The following is a 13,184-nucleotide window of genomic DNA, read 5'->3' on the forward strand; positions in this document are numbered from 1 at the left end:
GGAGTAATATGGGGCCTGGTATCAGCTTGTGTGATTTTGATGGATTTCATATGGCCCCAGACACACACACACACACACACAACCGCTGCCATTGGTTGAATGGCTGAATCATGGCCTATGCGTTCAAAAACAGCTTTCGTTTCAGATTAAGGTCAGTTTCCTCTTGGTGAAGCTTTGATAAACAAGGGGTTCCAATTCAAATAAACCTCATTTGAACAATGACTGTTGTTGAGAGCCCATATTCATCAATGACACAGCATTGATCTCGCAGCCAAAGTCATGCCATTTACAGCAGGACCAAATGGCCTCCGTCTGCAACAGCTGCCGTAGCTTTGGTCTCTTTAGAACACTGTCTAAGTGCGTCCCAAATGGCACCCTATTCCCAATATAGTGTACTACTTTTGACCAGAGCCCTATGGGCCCTAGTCAAAAATTGTGCACTAAGGGAATAGTGTGCCATTTGGGCCGCAGAGAGTGTGACTAATGCCACATGTTCCTACTCCTTCCCTCCTCTCACTTACTCTATTTACATCATATGTACGGTACTGGCACAATATCTAATGGAGAAGAGATAGCTGGTTTACATTACTCACAGAGAAACAGCCCAACTGTGTCTTTTATGTCAATGTATGAAATGAAATAATATGTGGAGGATGAGGAGACCCATCTTTTGAAATTGGAATTGTTCAATCAAGGGTTTAATGTAAATTGTTGGGTTTGTGTTTCTATGTATGTTATGGGTTGAAAGAAAGCATATCTACACTGAACAAAAATATAAACACAACATGTAAAGTGTTGGTCCCATGTTTCATGAGCTGAAATAAAAGATCCCAGCTTATTTCTCTCAAATTGTGTGCACAAATGTGTTTACATCCCTGTTATTGAGCATTTCTCCTTTGCCAAGATAATCCATCCACCTGACAGGTGTGGCATATCAATAATCTGATTAAACAGCATGATCATTACACAGGTGCAACTTGTGCTGGGGACAATAAAAGGCCACTCTAAAATGTGCAGTTTTGTCACAAAACAGATGTCTCATGTTTTGAGGGAGTGTGTAATTGGCATGCTGACTGCAGGAATGTCCACTAGAGCTCTTGTCAATTGAATGTTCATTTCTCTACCATAGGCCACCTCCAATGTCATTTTAGAGAATTTGGTAGTACGTCCAACCAGTCTCACAACCGTAGACCACGTATATGTCGTCGTGTGGGTGAGCGGTTTGCTGATGTCAACGTTGTGAACAGAGTGCCCCATGGTGCCGGTGGGGTTATGGTATGGGCAGGCATAAGCTACGGACAACGAACACAATTGCATTTTATCGATGGCAATTTGAATGCACAAAAATACCGTGACTAGATCGTGAGGCCTATTGTGTGGTCAAATGTTTTTGTATTCTGTATTCCCAGTCATGTAAAATCCATAGATATGGGCCTAATTTATTTAAATTTACTGATTTCCTCAAATGAACTGTAACTCGGTAAAATCAATGAAATTGTTGCGTATTGCGTTTATATTTTTGTTCAGTATATTTCTATCCGGTCATCTTCACACAAAGGTCTGGTATCACACAAATGTCTCATCATTGTTTTTCTTAAAATACAGAAATAATAAGGTATCTTCTTCCCAGCTGGTTGATAAACCCACTAATTATGCATGGCTCTGAGACAAAAGCCTGTTAGTTGCAGACCTGGGTTCAAATACTATTTGAAATCTTTCATATACTTTGAGTGTTTGCTCTATCCTTCCTAGAGTGCCAGGTGGGTGGGGTTTAGAGTTTTGGGACTATTCTATTGGTCCACAGATAAAGTATTTGAAATGATTTCAAATAGTGTTTGAACCCAGGTCTGGTTGGTTGATGTTATTGTGTCTGTTCCATTTCTCCTGCCCCTGAGATAAGCAGTGGTCTAGGCCTGAACACTCATGCATATCATATGGGCTGAACAAAGAGAGCTCACAAAGTGCCCAGTCAAGCATGAGTCGGGTGATGTCACACACACTGACTGACTGTATGTTGTAGGGAAGAAGGAGGCTGACAGCTCCTCCTTTTTATATACCATGTCAGATTTCTACTTTGAAACCACCAGCGTGACATAGTGGGACCGGTTGAGTCTCATTTGCAACAGGGCTGCTATTACTGTCTGTCGAACCCAATGGGCCTGTCTGTCCTTCACAGTAGGGCTATATGGAGGGGAATGGCTGTGTCACTGTCCCTCTAGGTTTATGTGCTTCTATGTTTTTATTGTGTGCTAAATTGGTTATGGGTGGTGCTGGGTTTTGTCTGACCCGGTCTCTCTGGAATCTCCTCTCTTTCCGAGTCATTGCACCCTTTCTCTTTAAAACCCTCTTAACATCTTCACTTGTGTCTCACCCATAGAAATAGCATCACCACTGGTACACTCTAAATGGCAGCCTGTTGTATTCCCATGGTTATAGTATAAATACACGCTAGTCCAGTCAGCCCATTATGGGATCATTGGCTTGAATATGGATGCCCATTCTAGTCATTCTATTTCTGTGGTCTCACCTTTTCTCTCACTTTCTCAGCCTTCTCTCTCTGAGTCATTGCACTCTTCCTCTTTAAAATGCTATTTTCACTTGTGTCTCACATGTCCTTTCATTCACGCTTTCTCCCTCCATCTACAGGCAACCCAGAAAGAACCCCAGCTCCATCTCGCAGGACTCCTGGGACAAGGTCTACCCGCCGGGCGAGGGCTTCCAGACGGCCAAGGAGAACCCTCGCTACTCCAGCTACAAGGCCTCCAGAAACGGCTACCCGGGGGTGAGCAGTGTGAACGCCCGCGTCCTGCTGGAGGCCCAGGAGCTGCTGAGGCAGGAGCAGAGACGCAGGGAGCAGGAGGCCAAAGAGAAGCAGCTACTGCTAGCGCCCCCACAGGAGCACCTCGGGAACAACACCTATGATGGGTACTCGGCTCACAAGGACCCTGTGTCGCCTAAGGGCCCCTATAGACAGGACGTACCCCCCTCACCCTCCCAGCTGGCCAGGCTCAACAAGCTGCAGGGGCCTGAGAAGGGCAGGCCCTTCTACTCCTGAGGGGACAGAGGAAAGGGGCAAGTACAGGGGAAGGGACAGGGCTTCCAAGAGGAGGCCACAATTGGTAGCAATGGATATGGACAATTTGAGGAGCTGCTTAGCATAGAATGGGGAGGCCCTTCTACTCCTGAGGGGACAGGGACAGGACAGGCAAGAGGGGGCCTCAGTTGTGGTAGATGTGGACAAATTGAGGAGCTGATTAACAGAGATTGATCTAAGAAGAGTTAGGCAATGCACAGTGGGTGTTTGAATTAATGGCTTACCCTGGATGTGACCTGTTAGTCTTCCATTCAGTCCCAGTCAGTCCTGTTCCCCTCCTACAGACTGTTTGTTGTTAAGTGAAGCTTTCTGTTCCTTCTGTATTCATGGCCACAATGCTTTCTGTGTAGTAGTGTTGTGTGATTCACAGACATCTGTTACCCTCACGCTCTGACAATCGAACAGACAGGCAAACGGATGTTATTTTAAGCCATGGACAAGTGTGTATGTGTGGGTGCGTGTGCCTTTGTGCGTGCATGTGAGAGAGACTGTGTCTGAATGTGAGTGTGCGATATGAGTGTGGTGTGGACTCCATCATTGACACTTCCATTGTGGTCTGGTGTTGTTAAACCATGGCTCCTACATGACCTGTCACCCCTGCCCCTTACCCACCCCTGGCCTTGAAATCCCCCTGGGCTTCCTAGACAGTACTACTCTAACACTAAGTCAAAACAACAACACTGAGCTTCTCTCAGTATTCTATTTATCTGTTTTCATCGTTTTGTCTTTATGAGAAGCCCCTTTACTTCAGTAGTCCCCAGAGGGTTAGAGAAAAGAGAGAGAGATAGAAAAGAGAGGGAGTGTGTTAAAGGAGGGGGAGGAGGAGGGCATAGCGCTGGTTATTAATGAAGGCCCCTCATAAATGATTCATGTGTGTGTCATCTCCACAGAGGGTGAGAGAGATGTCTCTGATCCACTGCCTGGCCTCTCTGCTCTGGGCACGGCTAACCTGGCCTGCCTGTCTCTCGCTCCATCCTCTACTCCTCCCCACCTCTCCTCTTCCCCGTCAGCCCTGCACTGAATTTTTCATCACAAGCCACCTGCTGCCTGCCACAGCCAAAGAACAGAACACCGCCGCAAGAGGCTGCTCCGTAGTGGAGGGCCACACCACGGTTTCGCTCCACAAAGAAACAGAGACAATCGGAATACTGGTGCAAGATTTCGGTTTAATCTACCCATCATCCCTTGTTAATAAAAATATGAAATTGTGTTTGAGTGGTAGTTGCGTTCAGCTGCCGTATATAGCTGAGTACTAGTGAGTCACTCTACTCTTGTATATAATGGGCCTTTAATGTGACGATGCTCGGATGTCTATGAAATGTACAGAATGGTGGAAATGAATGCAACCAAACAAAGGAGAGTGTGGTGAACACACAAAAGGGAAAAAAGAAAATGACTGGCGTACGTACTCTGTGTCGCCTCGAGGTATACTGTAACAGAAGTGTCTGGCACCTCGCTGCTTTGGAGATGTGCTTCAATGTGTTCTCCCTACGCCTAGTACAGTCATATGAAATGCATTAGCTTCCATTTGTGGGTTAACACAATGTACAGTGGGGGAAAAAAAGTATTTAGTCAGCCACCAATTGTGCAAGTTCTCCCACTTAAAAAGATGAGAGAGGCCTGTAATTTTCATCATAGGTACACGCCAACTATGACAGACAAAATGAGATTTTTTTTCTCCAGAAAATCACATTGTAGGATTTTTTATGAATTTATTTGAAAATAAGTATTTGGTCAATAACAAAAGTTTCTCAATACTTTGTTATATACCCTTTGTTGGCAATGACACAGGTCAAACGTTTTCTGTAAGTCTTCACAAGGTTTTCACACACTGTTGCTGGTATTTTGGCCCATTCCTCCATGCAGATCTCCTCTAGAGCAGTGATGTTTTGGGGCTGTCGCTGGGCAACAATGACTTTCAACTCCCTGCAAAGATTTTCTATGGGGTTGAGATCTGGAGACTGGCTAGGCCACTCCAGGACCTTGAAATGCTTCTTACGAAGCCACTCCTTCGTTGCCCGGGCGGTGTGTTTGGGATCATTGTCATGCTGAAAGACCCAGCCACGTTTCATCTTCAATGCCCTTGCTGATGGAAGGAAGTTTTCACTCAAAATCTCACGATACATGGCCCCATTCATTCTTTCCTTTACACGGATCAGTCGTCCTGGTCCCTTTGCAGAAAAACAGCCCCAAAGCATGATGTTTCCACCCCCATGCTTCACAGTAGGTATGGTGTTCTTTGGATGCAACTCAGCATTCTTTGTCCTCCAAACACGACGAGTTGGGTTTTTACCAAAAAGTTCTATTTTGGTTTCATCTGACCATATGACATTCTCCCAATCCTCTTCTGGATCATCCAAATGCACTCTAGAAAACTTCAGACGGGCCTGGACATGTACTGGCTTAAGCAGGGGGACACGTCTTGCACTGCAGGATTTGAGTCCCTGGCGACGTAGTGTGTTACTGATGGTAGGCTTTGTTACTTTGGTCCCAGCTCTCTGCAGGTCATTCACTAGGTCCCCCCGTGTGGTTCTGGGATTTTTGCTCACCGTTCTTGTGATCATTTTGACCCCACGGGGGGAGATCTTGCGTGGAGCCCCAGATCGAGGGAGATTATCAGTGGTCTTGTATGTCTTCCATTTCCTAATAATTGCTCCCACAGTTGATTTCTTCAAACCAAGCTGCTTACCTATTGCAGATTCAGTCTTCCCAGCCTGGTGCAGGTATACAATTTTGTTTCTGGTGTCCTTTGACAGCTCTTTGGTCTTGGCCATAGTGGAGTTTGGAGTGTGACTGTTTGAGGTTGTGGACAGGTGTCTTTTATACTGATAACAAGTTCAAACAGGTGCCATTAATACAGGTAACGAGTGGAGGACAGAGGAGCCTCGTAAAGAAGAAGTTACAGGTCTGTGAGAGCCAGAAATCTTGCTTGTTTGTAGGTGACCAAATACTTATTTTCCACCATAATTTGCAAATAAATTCATAAAAAATCCTACAATGTGATTTTCTGGATTTTCTTTGCTCAATTTGTCTGTCATAGTTGACGTGTACCTATGATGAAAATTACAGGCCTTTCTCATCTTTTTAAGTGGGAGAACTTGCACAATTGGTGGCTGACTAAATACTTTTTTCCCCCACTGTATATGGTCATTGTAGTTAACAAGGGTGTAGGATGAAGTTCCCTCGGCCTAGTCGCTGATCTTGGGTCAGTTTTGCATTTCCCCCACTAATGGTTAGGATTGGGGGAGGAGAAAGCTGATCCTAGATCTGTACCTAGGGAAAACCTCCCCGGAGTAGTTAACAAGACACCACAAACAGACCTTTGGACCAGGCTAGTCCATGGCTAGGTTCAGAGGTCTATAATAAGTGCCTGAGGAGGGAAAACAATGTGGTTGGTTCCTTTTTGTAGCTAAATGACACCAAGTATTTTAAACATACCGTTTGAATCTCTTCGGTACAGTATGTGTCATGATTGTTTTGGGGTACTTTTGTTTCCCTGAAAAGCTTTCGTTGTTTTGTTGTAGTTTTTTTACAGTGAGAGTTAAAATAAGCCTCTGCACAGGTGATCAGTGTATTTGTGTCCCTTCTGCCTTCACAATGCTGTATGTATCATGATGTTTAAAGTATAAAGCTATTGTAAGCACAGGGCAATTGTTTTTCAGACTTTGACATGATATGTTTAGAAATGTATACAGACGCTTTTCCTGTACATATCACATTCAGAATAAAAGGAATGCGGTTTCAACCTGTTTACAACGGTCTGTCTGGGATGTCTTCTATTCTTCATCCTCTCCTTTGAAAAATGAACTGGCAGTGGTATCAGGTTCAGGAATCCTCATTAGTAGCAGTGAGTCTGGTTTGATCCACTCTTGAATCTTTAATATGCTTTTGGCTTCTCTATCCTTAGGCTATTGTAGTTTTAGCTTCACATCTTTAATTTTAATTCAGGTCTGTGCATGTTTGTCTCTGTATGGTTGTATGTGATTGTGTGTGTGTACATGCCTTAGTGCCTGAGTGTCAGCATTTGTCAATGTAGTTAGTATGCTTTAGTAATCCCTCTCTGTTTCCTGTTGTTAACAGTAGTCACGTTCCTGTTGTCTCTCATAAGGGACTTGTTGAATGACACTGGCTACTGTGTGTGTTACTAGGGTTGAAGTTGACGTCCTAAACAAATACCATTAAGCCATTTCAGCCACTGAGGGGGGGCTCTCTTGAAACTGAGAGATGAGAGAGGAGGAAAAAAGAAGGGGAAGGAAAGAAATCCTTCCATCTCATCCTGTTCTTTTATCTTCATAGCTTTGCGTGCTCTTTCATCGAGTGATAAAAGAATGCCTCACAGAGAGGGAGCCGTGTCCCCATGCTGTTGGCTAAGCCTCCGGCCAGAGAAGGATTTGTCTTCAATTTCTGACTCGTAGATAGTCAATGACCTTCAGTCTTTTCCTGTATGACACTTCTAGAGGAAACAGAAATATGTATTATTGCGTAGCTCATGTCTGTTTGATCCCCTGCTATGGATGTGGCACTACTATGACTGACTTTGTTGTTGTTTAGTATATGAGATGTGACTTTCACACATTATTTTGCTTTATTTTCAAACGCATGACTGACTACTGGGTCGTATTCACTAGGAATCAAATGGAAGCAAACAGTCCAAAACGAGGAGGGACCTACCTAGATTTGTCCATTAAAGGAAAACTCCACCGAAAAATTGTCTTTTGGTATACAGTGCATTCGGAAAGTATTCAGACCACTTGACTTTTTCCACATTTTGTTACGCTACAGCCTTATTCTAAAATGTGTGAAATTGTTTTTTCCCTCATCAATCTACACAAAATACCCCATAATGACAAAGCAAAATCTTTGTAAAATGTAAAAAATTAAAAATAAACGGATATATGACATTTACATAAGTATTCAGACCCTTTACTCAGTACTTTGTTGAAGCACCTTAGGCAGCGATTACAGCCTCGAGTCTTCTTGGGTATGACGCTACAAGCTTGGCACACCTGTATTTGGGGAGTTTCTCCCATTTCTTCTCTGCAGATCCTCTCAAGCGATGCTGCACAGCTATTTTCAGGTCTCTCCAGAGATGTTTGATCGGGTTCAAGTCCGGGCTCTGGCTGGGCCACTCAAGGACATTGAGATTTGTCCCAAAGCCACTCCTGCGTTGTCTTGGCTGTGTGCTTAGGGTCGTTGTCCTGTTGGAAGGTGAACCTTCGCCCCAGTCTGAGGTTATGAATGCTCTGGAGCAGGTTTTCATCAAGGATCTCTCTGTACTTTGCTCCGTTCATCTTTCCCTCGATCCTGACTAGTCTCCCAGTCTCTGCCGCTGAAAAACATTCCCACAGCATGATGCTGCCATCACCATGCTTCACCATAGGGATGGTGCCAGGTTTCCTCCAGACGTGACGCTTGGCATTCAGGCCAAAGAGTTCAATCTTGGTTTTATCAGACCAGAGAGTCTTGTTTCTCATGGTCTGAGAGTCCTTTAGGTGCCCTTTGGCAAACTCCAAGCGGGCTGTCATGTGCCTTTAACTGAGGAGTGGCTTCCGTCTGGCCACTCTACCATAAAGGCCTGATTGGTGGAGTGCTGCAGAGATGGTTGTCCTTCTGGAAGGTTCTCTCCTCGTGACCATCGGGTTCTTGGTCACCTCCCTGACCAAGTCCATTCTCCCCCGATTGCTCTGTTTGGCCGGGTGACCAGCTCTAGGAAAAGTCTTGGTGTTTCCAAACTTCTTCCATTTAAGAATGATGGATGCCACTGTGTTCTTGGGGACCTTCCATGCTGCAGAAATGTTTTGGTACCCTTCCCCAGATCTGTGCCTCGACACAATCCTGTCTCGGAGCTCTACGGACAATTCCTTCGACCTCATGGCTTGGTTTTTGCTCTGACACGCACTGTCAACTGTGGGACCTTATATAGACAGGTGTGTGCCTTTCCAAATCATGTCCAATCAATTGAATTGTCCACAGGTGGACTCCAATCAAGTTGTAAAAACATCTCAAGGATGATCAATGGAATAAGGATGCACCTGAGCTAAATTTTGAGTCTCATAGCAAAGGGTCTGAACACTTTTTTTGTATTTTTGTATTTAGGATTATTAGCTAACATTTCTACAAACCTGTTTTCGCTTTGTGAGTATGAGGTATTGTGTGTAGATTGAGGCCATTTTTTTTATTTCATCCATTTTAGAATAAGGCTGTAACGTAACAAAATGTGGAAAAAGTCAAATGGTCTGAATACTTTCCGAATGCACTTTAATTGCTTTAAGAAACACTATTTTTCTTTTTTTGTTGGAAAACGTTTTTCTACAGTGTGCACTAATGAGTACGACAGACAGCTGAATGACAGACAGCTGAATGACAACGGACCCTGCCTGCATAAAAAAAAAAACATCCACCACAGTTTCCAAACCTATAGTAGATTTTGCCCTTACACATTCTTATCCATGATAGTAAAGGTATATCCATGTGTGGTAGAGTTCCTCTCAGAACACCATGTTGTTGCTGCAAATTCCTTTTCCTGAGTTCCAACATTCCGAGCATCGCCCGACATCGCCACGCTGAGGTAAAAGTCATCCCGGGTCCCAGAGAGGTCACAGGGTTCATCCTCAGCTGGTGTTTAGCTCACAGGATACAGCTGCTTTGAGTTAACTCCATCCATACACATCATACCTTTACACTAACATGTATACACATTGTATATCACCTCATCACAAGTATATTAATATACATTCAATATAAACAAACATTTGGTGTGTATATGGTATAACGTTGTATATGACATTGATTAACACTGGTGTTCAGTTTTCAGCTCAGAGACCGGCTTTTGTTAAGAGTTGACCTCTCCAGGACACCGTTGCCATGGGAGCAGTATGGAGATAAGACAATAACAATCAGAGGTCTACACCTGCATACCTAGTGATCGAGAATAGGATACATTTTAGATGGGACATAAAACAGCTAATGAACACTGCCTCTTATAAGGCAAGCAATGATTTATTATACAATATTCTAGAATCCACATGCAAGGGACCATCCAAAAAGGACTAATTCACATGCAAGGCACCATCCAAAAAGGGCTAATCCACATGCAATGGAGCAGCCGATGGGTGTATCTCTTTCTTGTTCTCTATTGTAGTTGTTTTCAGCCTGAGGCTAATAAAAGTGTTTGTATCCCAGCCGGCAGGTGCTGCTACATAATTACTCATACTCCTAACAGCTATCGCTGAGTATTTAATGCTCTCCTCTCCCCATAACACCCAGCCATGCTACGGATCACTTCATGGATCACTTCTCTATGAAGAGCTGGAGAACACATGCTGCCTATTTCACCGTCATTCTCACGTCATGGTAGAGTTAGTGGGGTTGATTACTCCCCATCATTCTGTGTTAATACAGTTACTCTCATGAACACGTCAGACCTGGGTTCATACACTTTGAAATCATTTCAAATACTGTCTCTGTGCTTGATTGAGCTTGCCTGTTTCAATGGAACCAATATAAAAGTATCAACAGTGTAAACCCCTCCCTGGAAGAGTTCAAATATTTTAACCCAGGTTTGGAACACGTTGTGAGGTCGGGTGGGTCGGTGCAGTAAGGGCTGTTCTAAGGTGACACCTGTTTCTGCCCTATGTTTTCTCTGTATTCTCTGTGATGGATGGAGTCTTTATGGGTGACGCATCCTTCAGGAATTCCGAGAGGAAGCTGTCCTAGTCACGGGGGAAACTGGAACATAAATTCTGAAGGAGACAAAGGATATGTCCCAAATGGCACCGGTATTCCCTAAATAGAGCACTTATTTTGACCAGGGCACCATGGTCCCTGGTCAAAAGAAGTGCACTACATAGGGAATAGAGTGCTATTTGGGGCTCAGACAAAGGAAACCAATAGGAGGAAGTCCCCCAGATCTAACCCTCTTCTGTTGGAGGAACATCTGGTGGGGTTTTACTGTGGACAAACAGACCAGGATGTCTACCTACAGTAGGTAGCTTCCTACCACAGACAGACAGGCACCACCATCCACAGCAAACAGCAGTGTTTCATTACAAACGCATTGGTGCAGTTTTATATGATCTAAGGCAATCACAATGTCTGTGGCCTGTCATGGAACACCATCAAACATGAAGATTGTGCCACTTTCATGGATGCTTTGTATAAACAATTTGAGGTATTTTGTTTGTGCAGTATAGTGTGCACAGCCTTCTGCCTACTGTTCTTGACTAGTGTGGAAGTAAGAAAGGCACGTGGCAGCACTAGCCAAGGACAGGAGGATAAATGACTCCTTGAGTCCTGAATCCTAAAGGCATTTATACTCCAACACGATTCACCCAGCTTCTCTCTGTCAAATGCACCATGAAATGGCTCTGACATGCCCCAGTTAGCGATTAAATCCTTCCGCCCTGGATCTCTGTCCGACGGACACTGGAGCTCTCAGATACTGGCTGGCATGTTCTCCAGTCACGCTGTCCCAAATGGCACCCTATTTCCTATATAGGGCAGTACTATGTCAAAAGTAGTGTGTTACATAGGGAATAGGGTGCCATTTTGGGATGCCCACCCAGGCAGCCTGGGTTGTTTACCCTATAGAGAGTTTCCCTTCCTATAGATGACTAGAGTGTAGACTTACTGTAAAGTCATGGTCTTGCATTCTGTGACAGATTTCATATGCAGGCAGTGGCCTTGGCCTTTCCCAAACAACAACAGGCCTACTGTATTGACAGCCGGATGTCCTGGGCAGGGAGGGAGTGTGAAAGCGTTTAATGTAATTTGGAATATCTGTTACAGTATATTTGTAATGTCTTTTGTGGCTCCTTGGTCTCTAAGCTGTCAGTTTATGGGGATCCAAATAAAGAGCCAATCTGCAGTTTCTACATCCATTTTTTGACTTTTAACTTCATGATATATATACCCATTGATTCTTGAAGAATATAACTTATAAATGCCCTATGAGCTTAGTTCAACTGTCGTACCCCATCAGAACCCAAAATAAAAGCTTGTTATACTCCAATGTTTGTAAACACTGTATATGATTAAAACTATCATTTTGACATCATTGATAGTCCTTGCATCCATCGCTTTGTTATTGTTTGAACTGCAGTCTGCAGATTGCACCTTTAAGGAGAGTTAGCATGGCAGAGCCAGCTGTTCAGTAATCATGGGGGAGAGTGTGAGGTGAGAGAGGGGGATGCTCCAACACCTGTAGAGGTTCCCCCAGTACCCGACCATCTGGCTCAGTTTCTGGGATTGGACTGTTGGGCTCTTATGGCCCCAATTTTGGGAATAACCTACAGAACTCACTGCGTCTTGTTTACCTGGTGCTGCTAGGGCAGTTTAGGAGTCTAATGTTAAATATGTTAATTGAGAATTGAATTGATTTTTGATTAAATGTACACATTTATTGTGGTGGTAATTTTCTTTTTTGAAATTAATCTGTATTCATATTTACTTTTTTATCGTAATGTTTGTGAATTTGTTGAATTTGTTGTTCTCAGGGCACCATTGAAAATGAGACCCAGGTTTCAATGGCCTCCACTGATTTAAATAAACTACAATAAAATATCATATAAAAATGTATATAAATGTATACATGCACACACATAGACACTTACTCTTGTTTTCATTTTTTTCTCACTCCCTCTAATTTCAGGAGATCCAGATCATGTACAGCATTTCTTCTTCTGCTAGATAGAGAGAGCTTTATAATCATGTCTGCGTCCCAAAAGGCACCCTATTCCCTATATATTGCAACTACTTTTTGGGTCCAGGTCAAAAGTAGTTCACTAGGTATGAAAAATGGTACCATTTGGGCTGAATGGAGATTAATGACACCACCAGGACTGTGTCTCTTGTTTAATAATGCTGATTCACCACTGCCCCTGCCTGCCGCCGGACGCTGTAAACCCTCGAGTGATATTCTTTGCCCCCCCCCCCCCCCCAAGGTTTTTAGTTTAAAAAAATATTCAGACTAATAAATAAAGAGACGTGATTGTGTCTCAATGTAATCATGGTATGAAATTATATTTTGAAGTACAATCTCTTTTTGGGATTATATTCAGCCCCCCCCCTCCCCAACCATCCGCTCCGACAA

General features: G+C 43.7%; 2 protein-coding genes across 3 annotated transcripts in view; both read left to right on the forward strand.

Annotated features, from left to right (window-relative positions):
- LOC311099130 (partitioning defective 3 homolog) overlaps window positions 1-4,463 on the forward strand; it is a 227,359-nt gene extending 222,896 nt beyond the window's left edge. For both annotated transcript variants that reach the window (XM_084139786.1, XM_084139787.1), the window contains one exon: window positions 2,647-4,463. In XM_084139786.1, coding sequence (XP_083995912.1) covers window positions 2,647-3,055 — 409 coding nt within the window. In that variant the 3' untranslated portion in view covers window positions 3,056-4,463. The remainder of the gene's footprint in view (window positions 1-2,646) is intronic.
- The window catches only part of LOC311099132 (integrin beta-1-like), a 225,744-nt gene that overhangs the window by 53,725 nt on the left and 158,835 nt on the right, over window positions 1-13,184 (forward strand). The gene's annotated exons all lie outside the window — the stretch shown is intronic.

This window comes from Coregonus lavaretus, assembly GCF_964263955.1.
Source record: "Coregonus lavaretus genome assembly, chromosome: 23".
Classification (NCBI taxonomy): domain Eukaryota; kingdom Metazoa; phylum Chordata; class Actinopteri; order Salmoniformes; family Salmonidae; genus Coregonus; species Coregonus lavaretus.